We start from the raw sequence: 17,246 nt of genomic DNA, 5'->3' as shown, positions 1-17,246 counted from the left end.
TTTGTTATATTTTTCTCAGTGCAGTAGTGTCAGTAACAGTACTGCCTTGACCTTTAACTTTCTTCAAGGTATCTTTCATAAAAGCTGATCCTTTGACTGTGCTGTTCAGATTGATATTTGTGCAGTTTTTCTATGGAGACATGAAGAGGGATGGGCATTTTGGAACCAGCCTTTTAAGACGTGATTTAGAAGCAGCAGCTCTTTCTGCTCCCGGTTTTGAGCTCTCGTTCTTACAACACAGGGTGTCCCTGCTGATCAACAGGAAAAAAGATGGGGTTTTGTGATGGAACCTGGGCTGGAAATGGGAAGAGAGCTGCATCAGCACAGGCAGGAGATCACAAGGAGATCACAAGGAGCTCCTCAGTCTGTCAGCCCCAAGCTGCTTGGTGTCATTGCTTCTTTTCCCCTGACAAGCCCTGTTCCACCATCTGGGTAAAAGGGACAGTGGTGGCATTATTACTTCTTTTCCCCCTGTTCCACCAGATACCCAGGTAAAAGGGACAGTGGTGCCATTACTTCTTTCCCTGATAAACCATGTTCCAGCACCTGGGTAAAAGGGACTGTGGTGCCATTACTTCTTTCCCTGATAAACCATGTTCCAGCACCTGGGTAAAAGGGACTGTGGTGCCATTACTTCTTTCCCTGACAAACCATGTTCCACCACTCAGGTAAAAGGGACAGTGGTGCCATTACTTCTTTCCCTGACAAACCCTGTTTCACCACTCAGGTAAAAGGGACTGTGGTGCCATTACTTCTTTCCCTGACAAACCATGTTCCACCACTCAGGTAAAAGGGACAGTGGTGCCATTACTTCTTTCCCTGATAAACCATGTTCCACCACTCAGGTAAAAGGGCCAGTGGTGCCATTACTTCTTTCCCTGACAAACCATGTTCCACCACTCAGGTAAAAGGGACAGTGGTGCCATTACTTCTTTTCCCCTGACAAACCCTGTTCCACCACTCAGGTAAAAGGGCCAGTGGTGGCATTAGTTCTTTTGCCCTGCCCAGCCCTGTTCCACCAGATCCGCGGGTAGAAGGGAGAGCGGGGTCAGGCGGAGTTCCCGCTGTGGAAACGCCGCCGGGCTGCGAGTCCAAGCCTCCCTCTCTGGCTCCAGGCAACACGGCCCTGACGTACGCCTGCGCCGGGGGCTACGTGGACGTGGTGAAGGTGCTGCTGGAGTCGGGCGCCAGCATCGAGGACCACAACGAGAACGGGCACACGCCGCTGATGGAGGCGGGCAGCGCCGGGCACGTGGAGGTGGCCAGGGTGCTGCTGGAGAACGGCGCCGGCATCAACACCCACTCCAACGAGTTCAAGGAGAGCGCGCTCACGCTGGCCTGCTACAAGGGTACGGGGCAGGGGGCACCCGGGAGGGCCTTCCAAATGTGGGTTCAGACCAGGTGCACTGTGAGCTGGCACTCTGTGGTGCCTTCACTCTGCCGCGTGTAAACTGGTCTGGGTGGAGAGTTACAGTGGCGAGAGAAGTCCCACCAAAGGTTTGCATGATGCTTAAAGATGCTCTGCTCAGTGATTAGGGGGCAAGGAACTCATATTGCAGACTGTGTGCTGAACTTTCTGTGTTGGAGCTGTATCATAAAGAAAGCTCTGCTTAGATACAGAAATTATTGCATGTTAATGGTCTTAGCACTTGAAAAGTCTGGACTCGATGATCCTTGTGGGTCCCTTCCAGCTTGGTATAGTCTGTGATTCTGAATAACTTGCAGAATCTCAGACCTTGCCTTCAAGGTGTCAGTGCTTGGGCACCAGCCCTTTGTTGCCTCCCTCAGAGCATTAGGCAGGGATCACCCAAGGAAGGGGTGAAGATGTTTAATTAAGAGGCCAAATACGTTCCCTCAGCTCAGCAACTGGTGTTGTACTCACTTAGGAGGTGTTTTTTTAGAGCTATTAGAGTGGCCTTTGGCATCACAGAGTGGTTGAGTTTGGTGGCAGAGGTACTTGGGTGGCAACTGTGTAGAAGGTGTCTTAGTCTTTCACTCATGTTCTTTCTGTGCCTTGATGAATTCTTGGCTCACTGTTGCTGATGGCCATCATAAACCATGATTGATTTTTTTGTGGTGGCCCTCAGAGCAAGGGCTGTGTTTGAAAGAGAGGAGTGAGACCCCAAAACCCATCCTCCCTGAGGAAATATTCTTGGCCTCTGAAGCCTGAAGTGAGGTTGGAAAGCAGAGGTGAAAAGTTAAAAGACTGTGCTTAGTCAGTGAATTGGATTGTATTTATAGTAACTACACTGTTAAACCTCGGTGTATATTGGTTGCAGAGACACAAACATGCCTTTCCAGAGGAAGTGGGTTCTTTATGTTGTGGCATGGCCACCCATTACCTTCATTGTGTCCTTTAGACCCTTTCTGTGAGGTGTGAAGTGCACTTTCTGAAGCAGTTTCTCTCTGTGAACTGTTTTCTCCTCACAGGCCACCTGGAAATGGTGAGGTTCCTGCTGGAAGCTGGTGCAGATCAGGAGCACAAGACAGATGAGATGCACACTGCTCTCATGGAGGCTTGCATGGTGAGAGACTGCAGAATTGACAAATTAAATAACTTAGAGTGGGACGATTTGTTGAAATCCTTTTAAGAGTTCTAATATGCCAAACATTGTGCTGTGGGAGGCATTTCACACACCTGGGTGGTGTTGGAGGAGTCTGTAAGCTGATTTCTCTGTCAGTGTAGGTGGTTACCTGTGTATGTTCACATAGCCATGTGCACCTTGGGAACACATGAACAGAAGCTGTTTGGGCAGCAACTAGGAAATGGAAGGGGAAATATTTTAGCTTGGTACTCATCAGGGCTTTGATGTTGCTGCTTTGTCCATCTGAGCCAGTTGTATTCATCTGAATACATAACTTGACTGTTACACTGAGAATTTATCCCTTAAATTTCCTTTTTCTCCTTCTCTGCAAGTAGATTCCTCGTGGGCTGGGTTTTTCCTGTCATTAGCCTTGTGTAGAGTCACACTGTGAACCCACGGCCATGCAGGAGGGCAGTAAATCCCTCTGTAGTGTGCCCTTCCCTGAAACAACTGTAGAGGTTCTAAAATCAGCCAGTTCTGTCTACTCAGGGGTAGGGGAATCATTAACAGAAACCATTATACTTCTCAGAAGTTGTTGCAAAGAAAGTCACGTAGATAAACAGGACTCCAGCTGTCCTTTATCTCACCCTGAAACCTCAGTGCAGCAGCCACATAAATATCCTGGGCACTTGTCTGGCAGCCAGTTCCCTGGCAGGTGAGGATAAATGTACCTTGTTTGATGCTTCTGTCGCCTTCTCATCAGGACATCTTTTTGGTGGAGCTATGGCTGAAGCCTTCCTTTTCTTGCCACCCTTTTCCTCCCTTTGACCTCCACCAACAGACTGAAAAAAGGCCATTGGACTCACAAAAATGTTGAGACCTAATTTTTGTTAAGAACTACTGAGCAGTAGGAAAAAATGGTTCTCTGATTTCTGCAGGAAGCTGTTCCCAGGGAGGCATTTCCACACTGCTGCTCAGAGCTGGCAGACAGCTGAGAGCCTCATACCTTCAGCTCTGCTGCAGAGAGGAGGCAGCTTTCTCCAGCAGTGTTTAAAATGCTTGCTGTGTGAAATGAAGCAGAGCAGGGACTTCCATCTCAGCATGGTTTTTATGCAGAAACAGTTACTGCTGTTCAATAGCACAAGCAAACTTCCTTCTCTGGAACAGCACTGAACTTGGCTTTGTGTTCCAGAGCTGTTTATCTGTGGCACAGCAAGGGAGGGTTTAAACCTTGTCCTACAAGGCGTTCAGGAAGAGAGTTTTTTATAGGCAGCAGCTAATATTGATTTAATGCAAATGAGGTGTTGGGCAATGGCACTTGCCTTATGGGAGCCTAAAGCAGGTTGGTCTAGTTTGTGTTTCCTCTCACTGAAGGATTGATGCCCCCAGAGCTTTGTCTTTAAAATACAGCTGGTGCTCTTGTGCAGGTCACTCAGTGCCTGTCTCTGATCCCTCAGCAGCTGGGAGGCTTTCCCTGGCTGTGGTAGCAGAGCTGAACAGCCCCACCCCGTTGCAGGGTTTATGAGGGCAGGGATCCCATTCCCGTGCGTGGTGGAGCACCATGAGCTCCCCTGCAGGCTGCCTGGCCCACGTGGGAAGCTTTGAAGCCAGCCTTGGTGCTGCTGTGTGCCACCCTGCTCCTGGGGGGGGTGGACACTGAGCTGCTTTGCCAGAGCCTGATGGCTGAGGCGCCGTCTCTGCATTTCCCTCCGGAGAGATTCTTTATGGAGTCTTGGAGTTTTTCCCTAAAATAGGACTGTCATTTCATGTAAAAGGTGAATATGTCCTAGTTAATGTCCTAGATATTTTTCCAAGAGGAAATCGTGCTTTGCTCCCTGAATATCAGAAGGAGGTATAAAACACTTGGGAAAATGAAGTGGAAAAATGTCAGATGCAGTTTGGTATTTTGTCTGGAAAAGAGCTTTTGGAGTTGTGGTTTGCAGCGTGGTGAGGACAGCGTGGCTGCGATTTGCTGCCTCGTGGGAGTTAATCTGAGATCAGGGTGTGCTTCCCTCCTTCAGAGGCAGCCTTGGGATAGCCTTGTGTTCCTGACGAGCAGCTCTTAGTTCTCTGCAGCCCTCCCCGTGCCCTGTGTCAGGTTATGGGCACTCCAGGTTGGGCTGATGGCCATCTCCTCAGGGGGAAAAGCAGCTTGGAGGGTTTCTGCTGGTTTTGGAGCACGGGACCAGGCCGGTCTCTGCTTCTATCTGAAGAGAAGCAGCGTGGAGTAGCAGTTGGATGTGTCACAGTGTAAACACGGAGCTGAGGAGCCACTGCACAGAGTTCCTGAGCTTGTGGCATCCTGAAAACATGACAGAGATCCTGGGCTCAAACATTTCTAAGGGAAGAAAGCAAACTTAGGAGGTCCCTTTTGGTAGAACAAGTTTGACAGCATGGTCATGGATATCCTGCCAGGATCCTGCCAAGGGAAGGCTGTGGCTCTGGTGGCTCCTGGGATGTGTGAGGAACTCCTGGCAAATGTTTTGGGTTTGGCTTTTCTCTTGGAGGGAGAAAGTGAAGTCCTGACACTGCTGTTAAACTGAGCAGTGGAATAGTTTTGCAGGAGCCAAGAGGCAGGGCAGGTCAGTGTGCATGGCTGCCTCCTAAGAAAGGAGAGAAGCAGCAGCATTGTTCTTGGGGAAGAGGCCAGCCTCTGAAATAGTGGTGAGCTCCCTCTCAGCTTTCTGGACTTTACTCTGGACTTGGTCTCCCCAGGCAAGTTGATCCCAAACACTTGAACCTGAGTCTGAAGAAGTTGTCCACCTTGTTACTTGTACCACTGACAGGCAGTTTAGCTATGAGGCTTGTGGCACTTCAGTTTTAAATTGAACCATATCTAGTAAAACCTGCTCAAGGTTTCCTCAGGTGCCTGTCTGATAGGAGAGCCCTGCCTGGTAGGGGAGCCCTGCCTGGCAGGAGAGCCCTGTTTAATAGGAGGTTTTCAGCCTTTATCCAAAATACTCAGGGAAAATAGGAGAACTGTTAAGCAAGTTTAATTACATTTTTGGACTCGTGCTCACTCCTTGCTTTCTGTGTCTGCTGAGGGAGTTTGAGTCTGTGACAAAGCTGTGGAGAAAAGCAGTTTATATTCAGTAAAACCTGCTCAAGGTTTCTTCAGGTGCCTGTTTGACAGGAGAGCCCTGTCTGGCTGGTAGGGGAGCCCTGTCTGGCTGGTAGGGGAGCCCTGTCTGGCTGGTAGGGGAGCCCTGTCTGGCTGGTAGGGGAGCCCTGTCTGGCTGGTAGGGGAGCCCTGTCTGGCTGGTAGGGGAGCCCTGTCTGGCTGGTAGGGGAGCCCTGTCTGGCTGGTAGGGGAGCCCTGTCTGGCTGGTAGGGGAGCCCTGTCTGGCTGGTAGGGGAGCCCTGTCTGGCTGGTAGGGGAGCCCTGTCTGGCTGGTAGGGGAGCCCTGTCTGGCTGGTAGGGGAGCCCTGTCTGGCTGGTAGGGGAGCCCTGTCTGGCTGGAGATCTTTAGCTTTTATCCAAATACCTTTTTAATCGGAGGTCTTTAACCTTTATCCAAATACTTAGGGAGAACAGGAAAACTGTTAAGCAAGTTGACTTACATTTTTGGACTCCTGTTGCTCACTCCTTGCTCTCTCTGTGCTGCGGGCGTTTGAGTGTGTGCCCGAGCTGTGGAGAGCAGCAGCTGTTCCCGTGGCCAGCCCCTGACCTGTCTGTTGGGTTGGCAGGACGGGCACGTGGAGGTGGCGCGGCTGCTGCTGGACAGCGGTGCCCAGGTGAACATGCCCGCGGACTCGTTCGAGTCGCCGCTGACGCTGGCGGCCTGCGGGGGGCACGTGGAGCTGGCGGCGCTGCTGATCGAGCGCGGCGCCAACCTGGAGGAGGTCAACGACGAGGGCTACACCCCGCTCATGGAGGCGGCCCGGGAGGGCCACGAGGAGATGGTGGCACTGCTGCTCGGCCAAGGTAACTCCTGGGGGCCTCGCGCGGGCTGGAATCCACCAGTGTGGGTCTGGGGGACAGCACTGAGTTCCTGGGGTGCCTCGTGCACCAGGATGTGGTTTGGCTGCTGATCGAATAACCCGCCTTCGAATAAAACCACTCACACCACAGAAACCACCTCCTGAAACTGCCCATGAGCTTAAGCTTCTTTGCCCATCACTTCTGGGAATTCCTCTAATCCTTGTTTCAGCACTGTTCCCTATACTCTTGTTCCCTTCACCCTACAACCAATGAATCTCAAACCATCTTTCAGCCCTCCAACTCTGATTCTTTCATTCAATCACAAAACAGCTACTACCAACCAATGACTCTCAAACCATCTTTCAACCCTTCAACTCTGATTCTTTCATTCAATCACAAAACAACTACTACCAACCAATGAATCTCAAACCATCTTTTTGCCTTCCCAACTCTGATTCTTTCATTCAATCACAAAACAGCTACTACCAACCAATGAATCTCAAACCATCTTTTTGCCTTCCCAACTCTGATTCTTTCATTCAATCACAAAACAGCTACTACCAACCAATGAATCTCAAACCATCTTTTTGCCTTCCCAACTCTGATTCTTTCATTCAATCACAAAACAGCTACTACCAACCAATGAATCTCAAACCATCTTTTTGCCTTCCCAACTCTGATTCTTTCATTCAATCACAAAACAGCTACTACCAACCAGTGAATCTGAAACCATCTTTCTGCCTTCCCAACTCTGATTCTTTCATTCAATCACTAAACAACTACTAACCCCCCTAAACAAAACAGGACAGAAATGAGCCCTAATCTTCACATCTTGTTCTAACTGGGTGTTTTTTGTTGTTTTAAGGAGCAAACATCAATGCTCAGACAGAGGAGACGCAAGAAACCGCCTTAACTCTGGCTTGCTGCGGAGGGTTCTTGGAAGTGGCAGATTTTCTCATTAAAGCAGGAGCTGACATAGAGCTTGGCTGTTCCACACCTTTGATGGAGGCTGCTCAAGAGGGGCACTTGGAGCTGGTTAAATATTTATTAGCTGCAGGTATGGAGTCATTTTGTTAACAGTTTTGTGAAGACTTAGTCTAAGAGAAAAGTACATCTGATATTCATCATGTTTTCATTCACTGCCTCTTGAAGTTGACTGCAAAGGTCTGTGGAGCCCTAAATAATCTACTGATTGGACTCTAATTTCTGAAGATTGAGTTGATGTAAACTTGCTTGGAACTGGACTTAGAGTTTATTTCTTTATGACCAAGTTACCAGTTGGGTTGGAGGGGGGCAGCTCCATATGCAGACTTGCATATTTGCTGTAATGAATTCATCAGGCTGATGTGGCTTTGCCACTGTTTTCAGGGGCAAACGTGCACGCGACGACGGCCACGGGTGACACAGCACTGACATACGCCTGTGAGAACGGACACACTGATGTAGCAGATGTCTTACTGCAGGCAGGTGCAGATCTGGTAAGTCACTGCCTCCTTAAAAATCTCATTAGGAAATAAAACTATTAGTGTCGGATAATTTGTTAATTTTTGGGTTTGTGTTCATTGCTGAAAGTTTACATGTTTGCTGTTAATTGCTGGAGTTGTATTCAATTATCTTTTAACCTTTTCTTCTCCCTGACTGAGAATTGGTGGTGGTTCTCTAATGTATTTTAGGCTGTTTAATTACCTGGAAGTACTGAGGTCAGTTACGTGACCAGTTACTCTGGTGATTGATGTCTAAAGCATTTCCAAGCCATTCAGGGCTGCCTGGACAGGAAAATAGAGGAGTTCATTCCTTTGTCGTGGTGTTCAGCTTTGAATTGTTGAGCTGATTCTGGGTTGGTCCTTGTACCTGCAAGTTTGTTCCATTCCTTGTGCAGCAGCCAGTTCTGTTTGGATGTGATCTGTTTGGTGTGCTGTAACAGGATTAAGATGGTGGAGGTGGATTGATTTATATTTCTCAGTAGGCTTGTACACCAAAGTGAAGTTAAGCATGGCAGAAGACATCCTGTTTAACTAAAATCCTCACCATTTGCCTGAGTGCTTCTTGTGCAGGAGTCTCCCACCTGTACAGAGACAGGTGGTAGATGAGTCACCTGCCTTCAAGATGCCCTCACTCAGTTCAAATGCCAGCTGAATATTTCCATCTGAGCTTGTGAAACTCTAAAGAACCATGTTCCATGCTAAGACCTTTCCATTCAGAAAGCCCAGGGGCCACCTGGCCTCCTCTCACGTGGTACTTGGGATTTTGAAGCCTTTTTTTATCTGCTCCAGGAGCATGAATCAGAAGGTGGAAGAACCCCTCTCATGAAAGCTGCCAGGGCAGGCCACGTTTGCACTGTTCAGTTCCTGATTAGCAAAGGTAAGAGTTGGAAAGGTTTGGGTTTTCCTGAGAAATACTCCCAGTTAAGAACATGGTAGAACTGGTGTAACTTCTTTGGATTTGTTTCAGCTGTCTTAACTCAGGAAAGTCATGGATTCTCACATGACACATGTAATGATCACCTCTGGTTTCTGCAGAGATTAGTGGGGCTGCAACTGGTAGTAAACCCAGTGTATTCCAGTGTTTAATTTCTAGTAAAAGCAGCAGTACTGGGGGTTCCTGGGGCCTCTGTGCCTCTGGTGCAGCCTTGGAGCACTGTCTTCAGGAGTTGTAACTTCAGGCACCTGTAGGTTTTGAATAACTTGGTTGATGTTTAATACAGAGCCCAGAATTCTTATTTTCTCTCTCTTGAGCTGGTTCTGATGGATTTTTGTTGTCTCTACCCTGTGTGAAGCAGGACAGAGCCAGCAAGATGGAACTTTGCCTGTGTAGATTGCAGAGTAGTTAAATTCTCTGTTGCTTTCTGTGGGGTTGTTTTGACAGACCTGTTGGAGTCTTGTTTAACTGATCCTGTCCCCTGTGTTTCTGCAGGAGCAAATGTGAACAGGACCACTGCTAACAACGACCACACAGTGCTGTCCCTGGCCTGTGCTGGGGGACACTTGGCAGTTGTGGAGTTACTGCTGGCTCATGGTGCTGATCCCACACACAGACTCAAGGTCTGTCCCTCAGCTCCCTCCTTTTCCTCTTGGATAATTTATCATCACTCTTAAAACTAAGGGTTCCCAAGTGAATTCTCTCCTTTTGTATTCTCTGTGACTGATGCAACACGTCATGATTTAAATGGAAATAAGATGCAAGAGCTGCTGTTTCCACAAGCAGGTGTTGTGCTCATGAATATATTTATAGAAGTAAGGGTTAGGAGGAGTGCAGGTATCACCAGGACTGTAAAGGTTCATTTCCAGTTGCAAGGTCATAATTGTGGAAGAGGAAGGAAAATTTTTCAAAGTACTGATCCTTTTAAAAATAATTCATTGAGGCCTTAGGTTTAGATGTGAACTTGCTGAGGTGGAGTGAATATTTACTAAAGCAGAAAGCAGGTAGTAGGTACTGAGCTGTGTCTCCCAGAATGCTGCAGTGTTGTTCTGCTGATGTCAGTGTTGTTCTGGTGAAGCTCTTTCCTAACTCTGTGATCTCTCCCTCTCCAGGATGGATCCACTATGCTGATTGAGGCAGCCAAAGGTGGTCACACCAGTGTGGTTTGTTACCTCCTAGATTACCCAAACAACTTGCTTTCTGCTCCTCCACCCGATGCCACTCAGCTGACCCCACCATCCCATGATCTCAACAGGGTAAGATCCCAGGGCTGGTGGTCTCTGGGGCTTTCTTGCTGTTCTTTTTGCAACTTGCTCAAGAGATTAAAGATGAGAGAAGAGTCAGTCGTGTCATTTCATGAACTGTAGGTGAACAGACTGAAAAGTACTTTGAGTTGTAGGGAAAATGGGGAAGACTTGTGAGCATTATCATGTAGTTCTTTCATCATTCTTCCTGCTCTCTAAGTACTATTAGGAAAAACACTGCGGAGGGAAAACAGGCAAGTGCAAAGTTTAATGAGGTTAATTAAATGCTTTATGAGGCTCTCAGAATCTGATCTGTGGCCTGTTGTGGCCTGTGTTTGCTTTACATCACTGTGCCATGCTGAGTACAGTTTGGCAACTCATTTTGACCTTAAAAATGCCAAGTATATCAAAATCCAGTGATCTCCAACTGTTCATTATTGAACTCTACGTATTACAAACCATATTAGGTGTTCCTAGTGACCATTACAGTCTGCTTTTCTAGCAGGTTTGTTGACCTTGTGCTGAGTTGTGACTAGCATAGGGTATGAGGAGAGTAACGTGTTGGCCGTTGCAGGCTCCGCGAGTGCCGGTGCAGGCGCTGCCCATGGTCGTCCCACCGCAGGAGCCCGACAAGCCCCCTGCCAATGTCGCCACCACCCTTCCCATCAGAAACAAAGGTCAGTCCCAGTTCTGCACCTCACCTTCTGCACGTCCTTCCGAGGCACAGGGGACAGGCTTGCACTTGTAGCAGAGTAGTTCCTATGAAGAGTGTTTATGGATTCAGTCAAGGAAACTGCAATTTTGATTCTTTTTTCTTTTTTTAAAACTTTTTTTAAAGGATTTGCTTATCCACCAAGTGTCAGTCATCTAACCCTGTAATCACAAAGCGTCAAGAAATCTGCCTAAGTAAATATGTTAAAATCTCCATTAGTCTGACGTACTGGACTAATGCAAAATGTCACCCAGAAGCCTGTAGAAATTGGATAATGGAAGGTGCAAAAGTCCTGTTAATCTCCATATTGTAGTTGATTTGATAACTCGTGTTTCCTTAGGATAGTGGTCTTGGAGTGGGTCTGACTAATTGGATTGAAGGCGGAATTTCTTGTGCTATAAAACCTTTAGTCTGATGTGGCTCAGGTCCTGCTAGGCCTGAATTTGCTATTTTGCTATTGCCATTTTGACACTTAACACTTTCTGTACTTAAGAATTCTCTTCCAAGCCCAATTGTCAAGGATCAGCAGTAGCAAATACAGGCGTGCATGTCCTAAAATTAATCCTGTGTGTGCACTTGTATTGTTCTGGAGATACAGCAAGGATGGCTGGAAGAAGCCAGGCACCTCCACTGCCTCAGATCCTGAGCTTTGATTTGCCTTTCGCCCTTCACGTTAGCCGGTTGTTGCCTCTCCACCTGGTATGGCAGAGCATGTCATGTCAGCTGTGTCACTGGGGACTTCTGCATAAGAGACCAGTTGGATTAGTCCATCGCTCGTTCTTGCAGGAGGGCTGCAATATTTGCCTTGCTTGGGCAGAGAGCTGAGTTTGGCACAGGCAAAATCATGTCTGCTTTGGATAAAGTGTAGTGGTTAAGCACCCCCTGTTAGGTCCTGCTAAATCTAAATGACTCTCCCGGGTTCTGGCGCTGTTTGTCACCTGAGCAAAGCTGGATACCTGGAGCAAAAGGATTCCTAGTCCTAGAAGGGGTAGCGCTTCCTAAAATGTACCGAGTCAGTCGCAGAACCGCTGGCCTAGCCCAGTCCCCGAGGTGTTTCTGCACCCCCTGGGCTGTGCTCTGGGGGCTGTAAGCACATGTTGCTGCCCTAACTCCGTGCCAGACCAGGACACCAAGTACAGAGGCAGCACCCCCTTGCTTTTTGCTGCCAGTGTTCTGGGAGCAGCCCTCGGTCGCAGCGGCTCGAGACAATCGCTTCCCTTGGCGAAGGCAGCACGATTGTTGGAGCAGACCTGTCCCCCTAGCACAGGGCTAGCTGGGCTGTGTGTGCAGGAGTGTGCCCTGCCCCGTTACACTCCAGTCTGGCTGCTGGGGGCACACTGGTTGGCAGGTGTTGCTGGAGGGCGCCGGTGGGTGCTGTGCCTCAGCCGTGCCTCGGCCCCGCAGTAGCTCTGTAATGACGATGCCATTCCTATGCACTGCCATTGGTTCTGAGGGGGTTTCTTTTTCACACAGCTGCTTCTAAACAAAAGTCCAGCAGTCATTTGCCAGCAAACAACCAGGATGTACAGGGTTACATCACCAATCAGTCTCCAGAGAGCATTGTAGAAGAGGCTCAGGGCAAGTTGACAGAGCTGGAGCAGAGGATAAAAGAAGCCATAGAGAAGAACGCTCAGCTGCAGTCCCTGGAATTGGCACACGCTGACCAGCTCACCAAAGAGAAGATTGAGGAGCTGAACAAAACGAGAGAGGAACAAATTCAGAAGAAACAAAAGATTTTGGAGGAACTGCAGAAAGTGGAGCGAGAGTTACAGCTGAAAACTCAGCAGCAGCTAAAAAAGCAATATCTAGAGGTAAAAGCGCAAAGAATTCAGCTCCAGCAGCAGCAGCAGCAACAGTCTTGCCAGCATCTGGGACTGCTGACTCCCATTGGGGTAGGAGAACAACTCTCAGAGGGAGACTATGCACGATTGCAGCAAGTGGACCCCATCTTGCTCAAAGATGACCCCCAGCAAGCTGCTGCGCAGACGGGCTTTGCACCAATTCAGCCTCTGGCCATGCCACAAGCTCTGCCTCTGGCAGCAGGGTCCTTACCTCCAGGGTCCATCGCAAATCTTACAGAACTGCAAGGTGTTATAGTTGGACAGCCAGTGCTGGGCCAAGCACAACTAGCAGGGCTGGGGCAAGGAATACTGACAGAAACACAGCAAGGGTTAATGGTAGCCAGCCCTGCTCAGACGCTCAATGACACGCTGGATGACATCATGGCAGGTGGGTTTGCACTGTTACCAGCAGGTATAATATTTGCTTGACCAGCTGAGGGTATGTCCACCTCTTTATATGTGTGTGTGTGTGTGTTTATGTATTCCCACGAGCTCTACAGCAAGTACCACTCGCCCTCTGGTCCCTGTCTTGAGAAGCTGGGACAACCAGCTTTAACTTTCCAGGCTGCAGGAGTGAGCTAACTGGTGCCAGTTGGCCAGGTTGGTTTGGTGGAGGTGGCACTTTGAGCTCAGCATAACTTGGGGGGGCTATGCCAGGTACAGACAGTTGTGTTTTGGTCTGACTGTAGCTCAGAAACAGCACCATGACAGTACTGGGTAGTGCTTTGGGCTGGCTGAGAGCTGGCTTGGAGAAGGCTGTGATCAACTGCAGCACCACATCAGGCCTAGAATGTGTGAGGAGCTTATCTTCTGAATTAGAGCTGCTCTAGCTGGCCTTAAATTGTCTACCTAGAGAAGGTTTTTACTCGTGTTTGGGAAAAAAGATGATAATCCCATGACTTGTAAAAACACCTACTCATAAAAATGGCTGCTTTGCCAGCAAGAAAGTTGTTTAGCCTGACCAAAGGCTCGTTGTCACTTCCAAGAACTCTTTACCCAGTGGCATCAGTGCTTTTAAGGCCTTGACTAGTAAAATAAAAGAATGAAGCAGGTTTTTTATGGGGGATGTTAGTGTTGCTTTAATTCACACCTCCAGCTGCCCTTAATCCCCTTTCCACACAAAGTGGGGGCTGAAATACTCGGTGTGACTCCTGAGCTGAGCACAGGTGAGCTGGTAGGACATGGCCCTGGAAAATGATGAGAGTGTACTGAGGTGCTCTTGGTTAAGCTGCTGCACTTCTGTTTTTCCAAATGCTATTTGAACAAGTGTGCTTGGCAGGACGTGTTAGGAAGGGAGAGAGGTGTGTGCCAGGTCTCCAGGAAGGTGTCAACCCAGACCTGGTCCTGTCTATACCATGAGAGCTGGAGTGTGATGGTGCAGAGTGGATGGAAGGTATGGTAAATGCTTAAACTGCCAGGTGGGGGTTGTCTGGAATACTTGGAAGGACACTTTTTAAATTAGGCACCTAATGAGAGGCACCTGGTGTCCAGGCAAAGCCTCACTACAGGTGACAGAAACTTAGAGCAGCTGCAGAGATTCTTTTCTGGAAATCTTGTGTTAGAGTTGAAGCCTGGACGTAGACTCAAAGTGACTAAAAATAAGTGGATGCATGAAAAGGTAGATAAAACTACATTTATCATGCTCTGGTGGTGTAGGTTTCTCTCCCCTGAAGATGCTGGGATAGAAGACAATAGCAATTCTACAGTTGGAGTAATTACAGTTCCTGGTAGCTTAGAAAGAATCTTTGCAATGCTCTTCAGTTGTGGTTAAATACAACTTAAACCTGGAGTCAGGACATGGGCCATGTGTTTAACTACATGTAGCATGGTGAGAAGGTGTGAGTTCAGGTCACCTGCCATGCACCCAGATTCCTGTGTGTGCCTTCTGCCCTGGCAGGGTTTGCAGTGGGGATTGGAGGGAGTGTTTGAGGGCTCAGCCCCTCTGTCAGTGACCTGTGTGCTCACATGGGAAGGGGCTGGGCTTAGGGGTGTTGGTGAGAACAGACAGACCTGAGGCCAGAACCTCAGTGCCAGCCTGAACACACTCGTCAGAATTGAGTGTGGAGCTGGAATGGGCTCAGTGTAACAGAGAACATTGAAACAGGCACTAAATATTCCATTGGCAGCTCTGTGTGTGGCTTTCTTAGAAAGTTCTAGGGTATTCCATGGATTGAAATTCCTGTTTCTGAGATGCCTTGAGTTGAGCTCCATGGCAGAGCTGTGCTTACAGCACCAGTTACAGAAACAAAGCTTCACCTTGACTGTGCAAACTTAATTTAGTGTGCATCTCTGTGCCTAATTAGTTGCAAGCAATGAGTAAGTAGTGAATAATCCTTCATTTTTGTCTTTGGGCTCCTTTCCAATCCTGCTGGAACTGAGGACAAGCAAAGGTTTACTCCTGAGCTTCAGGTGTTGGACAAGTTCTTTGCTTGCTGCAAGGCTTGTAAAAAGAAGTATTTTTAGTATTATGTAAGTCTTGCATTATGAAAAGATTCCATCTGTTGAGTGGTACAGTAAAGAGAGAGAAATAAAAAAGCAGCCCTGTTTTTAATAGTGAACTTTTTTCCAAGTAGAAACCTTTGGAAGGGTTCTGTCCAGGCCCAGAGCCTCACAAAGAACTTGAGGAATCTTGAAGCACTTGCTGAGATGAATTCCTGTGAGCTTCCTGGTGGGATGAGTCAGTTCCAAGTGCAACTGTCTAAATACATGGCCAAGAGTGTGTGCTGACTGTGGGTCCTTCCAGCTGCAGAGCTGGAAAATGGGAGGCTGTGTGGCACCTGGGGCAGGAGCAGGGGCTGGCTGTGTGTGGGACTGGCCCCACAGGGCTCCTGGCACATGGAATAACAGCCACCAACCAGGCTGCTCTTGGCGTGGGACCCCCGGGGCACAGGAGCCGTGCTGGGCTGGCCCTGGAGCGGAGAACGTTGGTGTGATTGATCCCTGCTGTGCTTCTCCAGTGCTCGGGGGGGATTGCAGCCTGTGTGGCACCAGGGAGAGCACGGGCATGGCAGGCACAGCAGGAGCTGGGGGGGCAGGCCTGGAGAGCTGCCTGGAAACCACCTGGGACAAGCTGAGGTGTCCAGGACGTGTCTGGTAGGTTTTTATTCAGTTCCTCAGCTTGGCCTGTTGCAGTGTAATGTGGAACAGCTTTTCCCATCTCCTGCTGGCATTCCAGGAGGTGAGGAGTGAGTGCATAAGGACAGCACTGTGCCCACGGTCAGTCAGCACAGGGAGACATGGGATGGTCCACAGGAGGAGGAAAGGGGATTATAAAGGTGTGAGACAAATGCCTCTCCTGAAGGGCAGGAGGGACCTGCTGTGGGGTGTCCTTTTTCATTTAAATTAAGAGACAGATGAGATGTGCCCAGAAAGAAATGCAGGTAAAGAGCAGCTCTGCTCCCAAAGTCAGCAAGCACAAGGCTGCTGGTCTGAAACACCTGCAGGTGACCTGGCTTTGGAGCCTGGGTTAGCCCAGGCAGGAAGCAGGGATGTGTTTGTGGGGAGGAACAGGCTCTGAGTGCAGCTCTGCCAGCAGTGCAGTGAGGGAGGAATAGAGGGAAAAGTGAACACTGACCCTCAGTGTGTTTAGCTTTGATAATCAGGCTAGCTGGCTACTCTTCCCAGTGCTCAAGAATGCTGGGGAAATCTTTTGGCTTAGTGAAAACTTGGAATAGTTGAGTTTGGGCATCATAAAGATTCTGCTCATTGCCCTTGGCATGGTCATTATAAGTTGGAACTCTGCACAGGTGATGTTGAAAAAATATATTCAAATCATTACCCATAAAAACAAGTGTTGTGTGCTAGTGACATTTCCTGTAGGGATAGAAACTGTAGTTATGAATTATTGCTGAAGGAATGTCTGTCTCTTTGGGGTTTTTGGGGGGGAAGGTGGGTTTGGGCTTTTGCTTCTTCACTGCAAATGTGAGAAATAGACTTTACCTGAATTAAGACCTTAACTAACTTTTTTTTTAAGTCTAAGAACTGTAATAGTGTCTCTTGTGACATAGTAGATGTTCCTCAGTCCCCATACTGGGACAGGAACAGGAATTCTTAGCAACTGTTTGAAACAGGTGTGCTATTTTTGACTTTACAGCAGAATATTTTGGCAGAGGTTCTGTAAGTCTCTTGTAATCTGTACCAGTGTGATTGATAAGGTGAGATAAGTTTTCAAAAGACACTCCAACATAAAGATCAAGGGAGTTTAAATCCTGAAATCTGATTTAGTCTTAAATAATAAAAGGTTAATGGTACTTTTGGCATGAGGAGTTTGGAGTTCTTTGTTTCTTGCAGTGACATTTGTTAGCTGCTTTGCTGGGATTGTGGTAGGAAGTCCAGAAATTAAATTATTGGTGAGGGTAAAGCATAGGTGCCTTGCAGAGGTGAGAGCACACCACTGGGAATACTGGGATACAGGTTGTGGGGCATCTCTTGGAAGGCTTTGTCTCGTTTTGCAGTTGAAGGTGCTTTTGTCAGCTGGGCAGAAGTGAGCAGTGCTCCATCTGCTCCTTTGCTGGCACACCTGAGAAACACCTGGAGAAAGGACAGGGAGAAAAACATTGAGTTCTTCTGAGGAAAATGGGAGTT

The 17,246-nt window shown here is 48.3% G+C and overlaps 1 protein-coding gene across 3 annotated transcripts in view; it reads left to right on the top strand.

The window, feature by feature from the left end:
* The window catches only part of ANKRD17 (ankyrin repeat domain 17), a 74,656-nt gene that overhangs the window by 39,910 nt on the left and 17,500 nt on the right, over positions 1-17,246 (top strand). For all 3 annotated transcript variants that reach the window (XM_071555297.1, XM_071555296.1, XM_071555298.1), the window contains exons 6-15: positions 1,116-1,349; positions 2,431-2,525; positions 6,213-6,450; positions 7,313-7,504; positions 7,816-7,925; positions 8,721-8,808; positions 9,361-9,488; positions 9,978-10,121; positions 10,684-10,786; positions 12,295-13,050. In XM_071555297.1, the coding sequence (XP_071411398.1) occupies positions 1,116-1,349; positions 2,431-2,525; positions 6,213-6,450; positions 7,313-7,504; positions 7,816-7,925; positions 8,721-8,808; positions 9,361-9,488; positions 9,978-10,121; positions 10,684-10,786; positions 12,295-13,050 (2,088 nt within the window). The remainder of the gene's footprint in view (positions 1-1,115; positions 1,350-2,430; positions 2,526-6,212; positions 6,451-7,312; positions 7,505-7,815; positions 7,926-8,720; positions 8,809-9,360; positions 9,489-9,977; positions 10,122-10,683; positions 10,787-12,294; positions 13,051-17,246) is intronic.

The sequence above is a fragment of the Pithys albifrons genome, chromosome 5 (assembly GCF_047495875.1).
Source record: "Pithys albifrons albifrons isolate INPA30051 chromosome 5, PitAlb_v1, whole genome shotgun sequence".
Lineage (NCBI taxonomy): Eukaryota > Metazoa > Chordata > Aves > Passeriformes > Thamnophilidae > Pithys > Pithys albifrons.
Note: the sequence above shows the minus strand (reverse complement) of the source record. Positions and strands in the feature narration are given on the sequence as shown.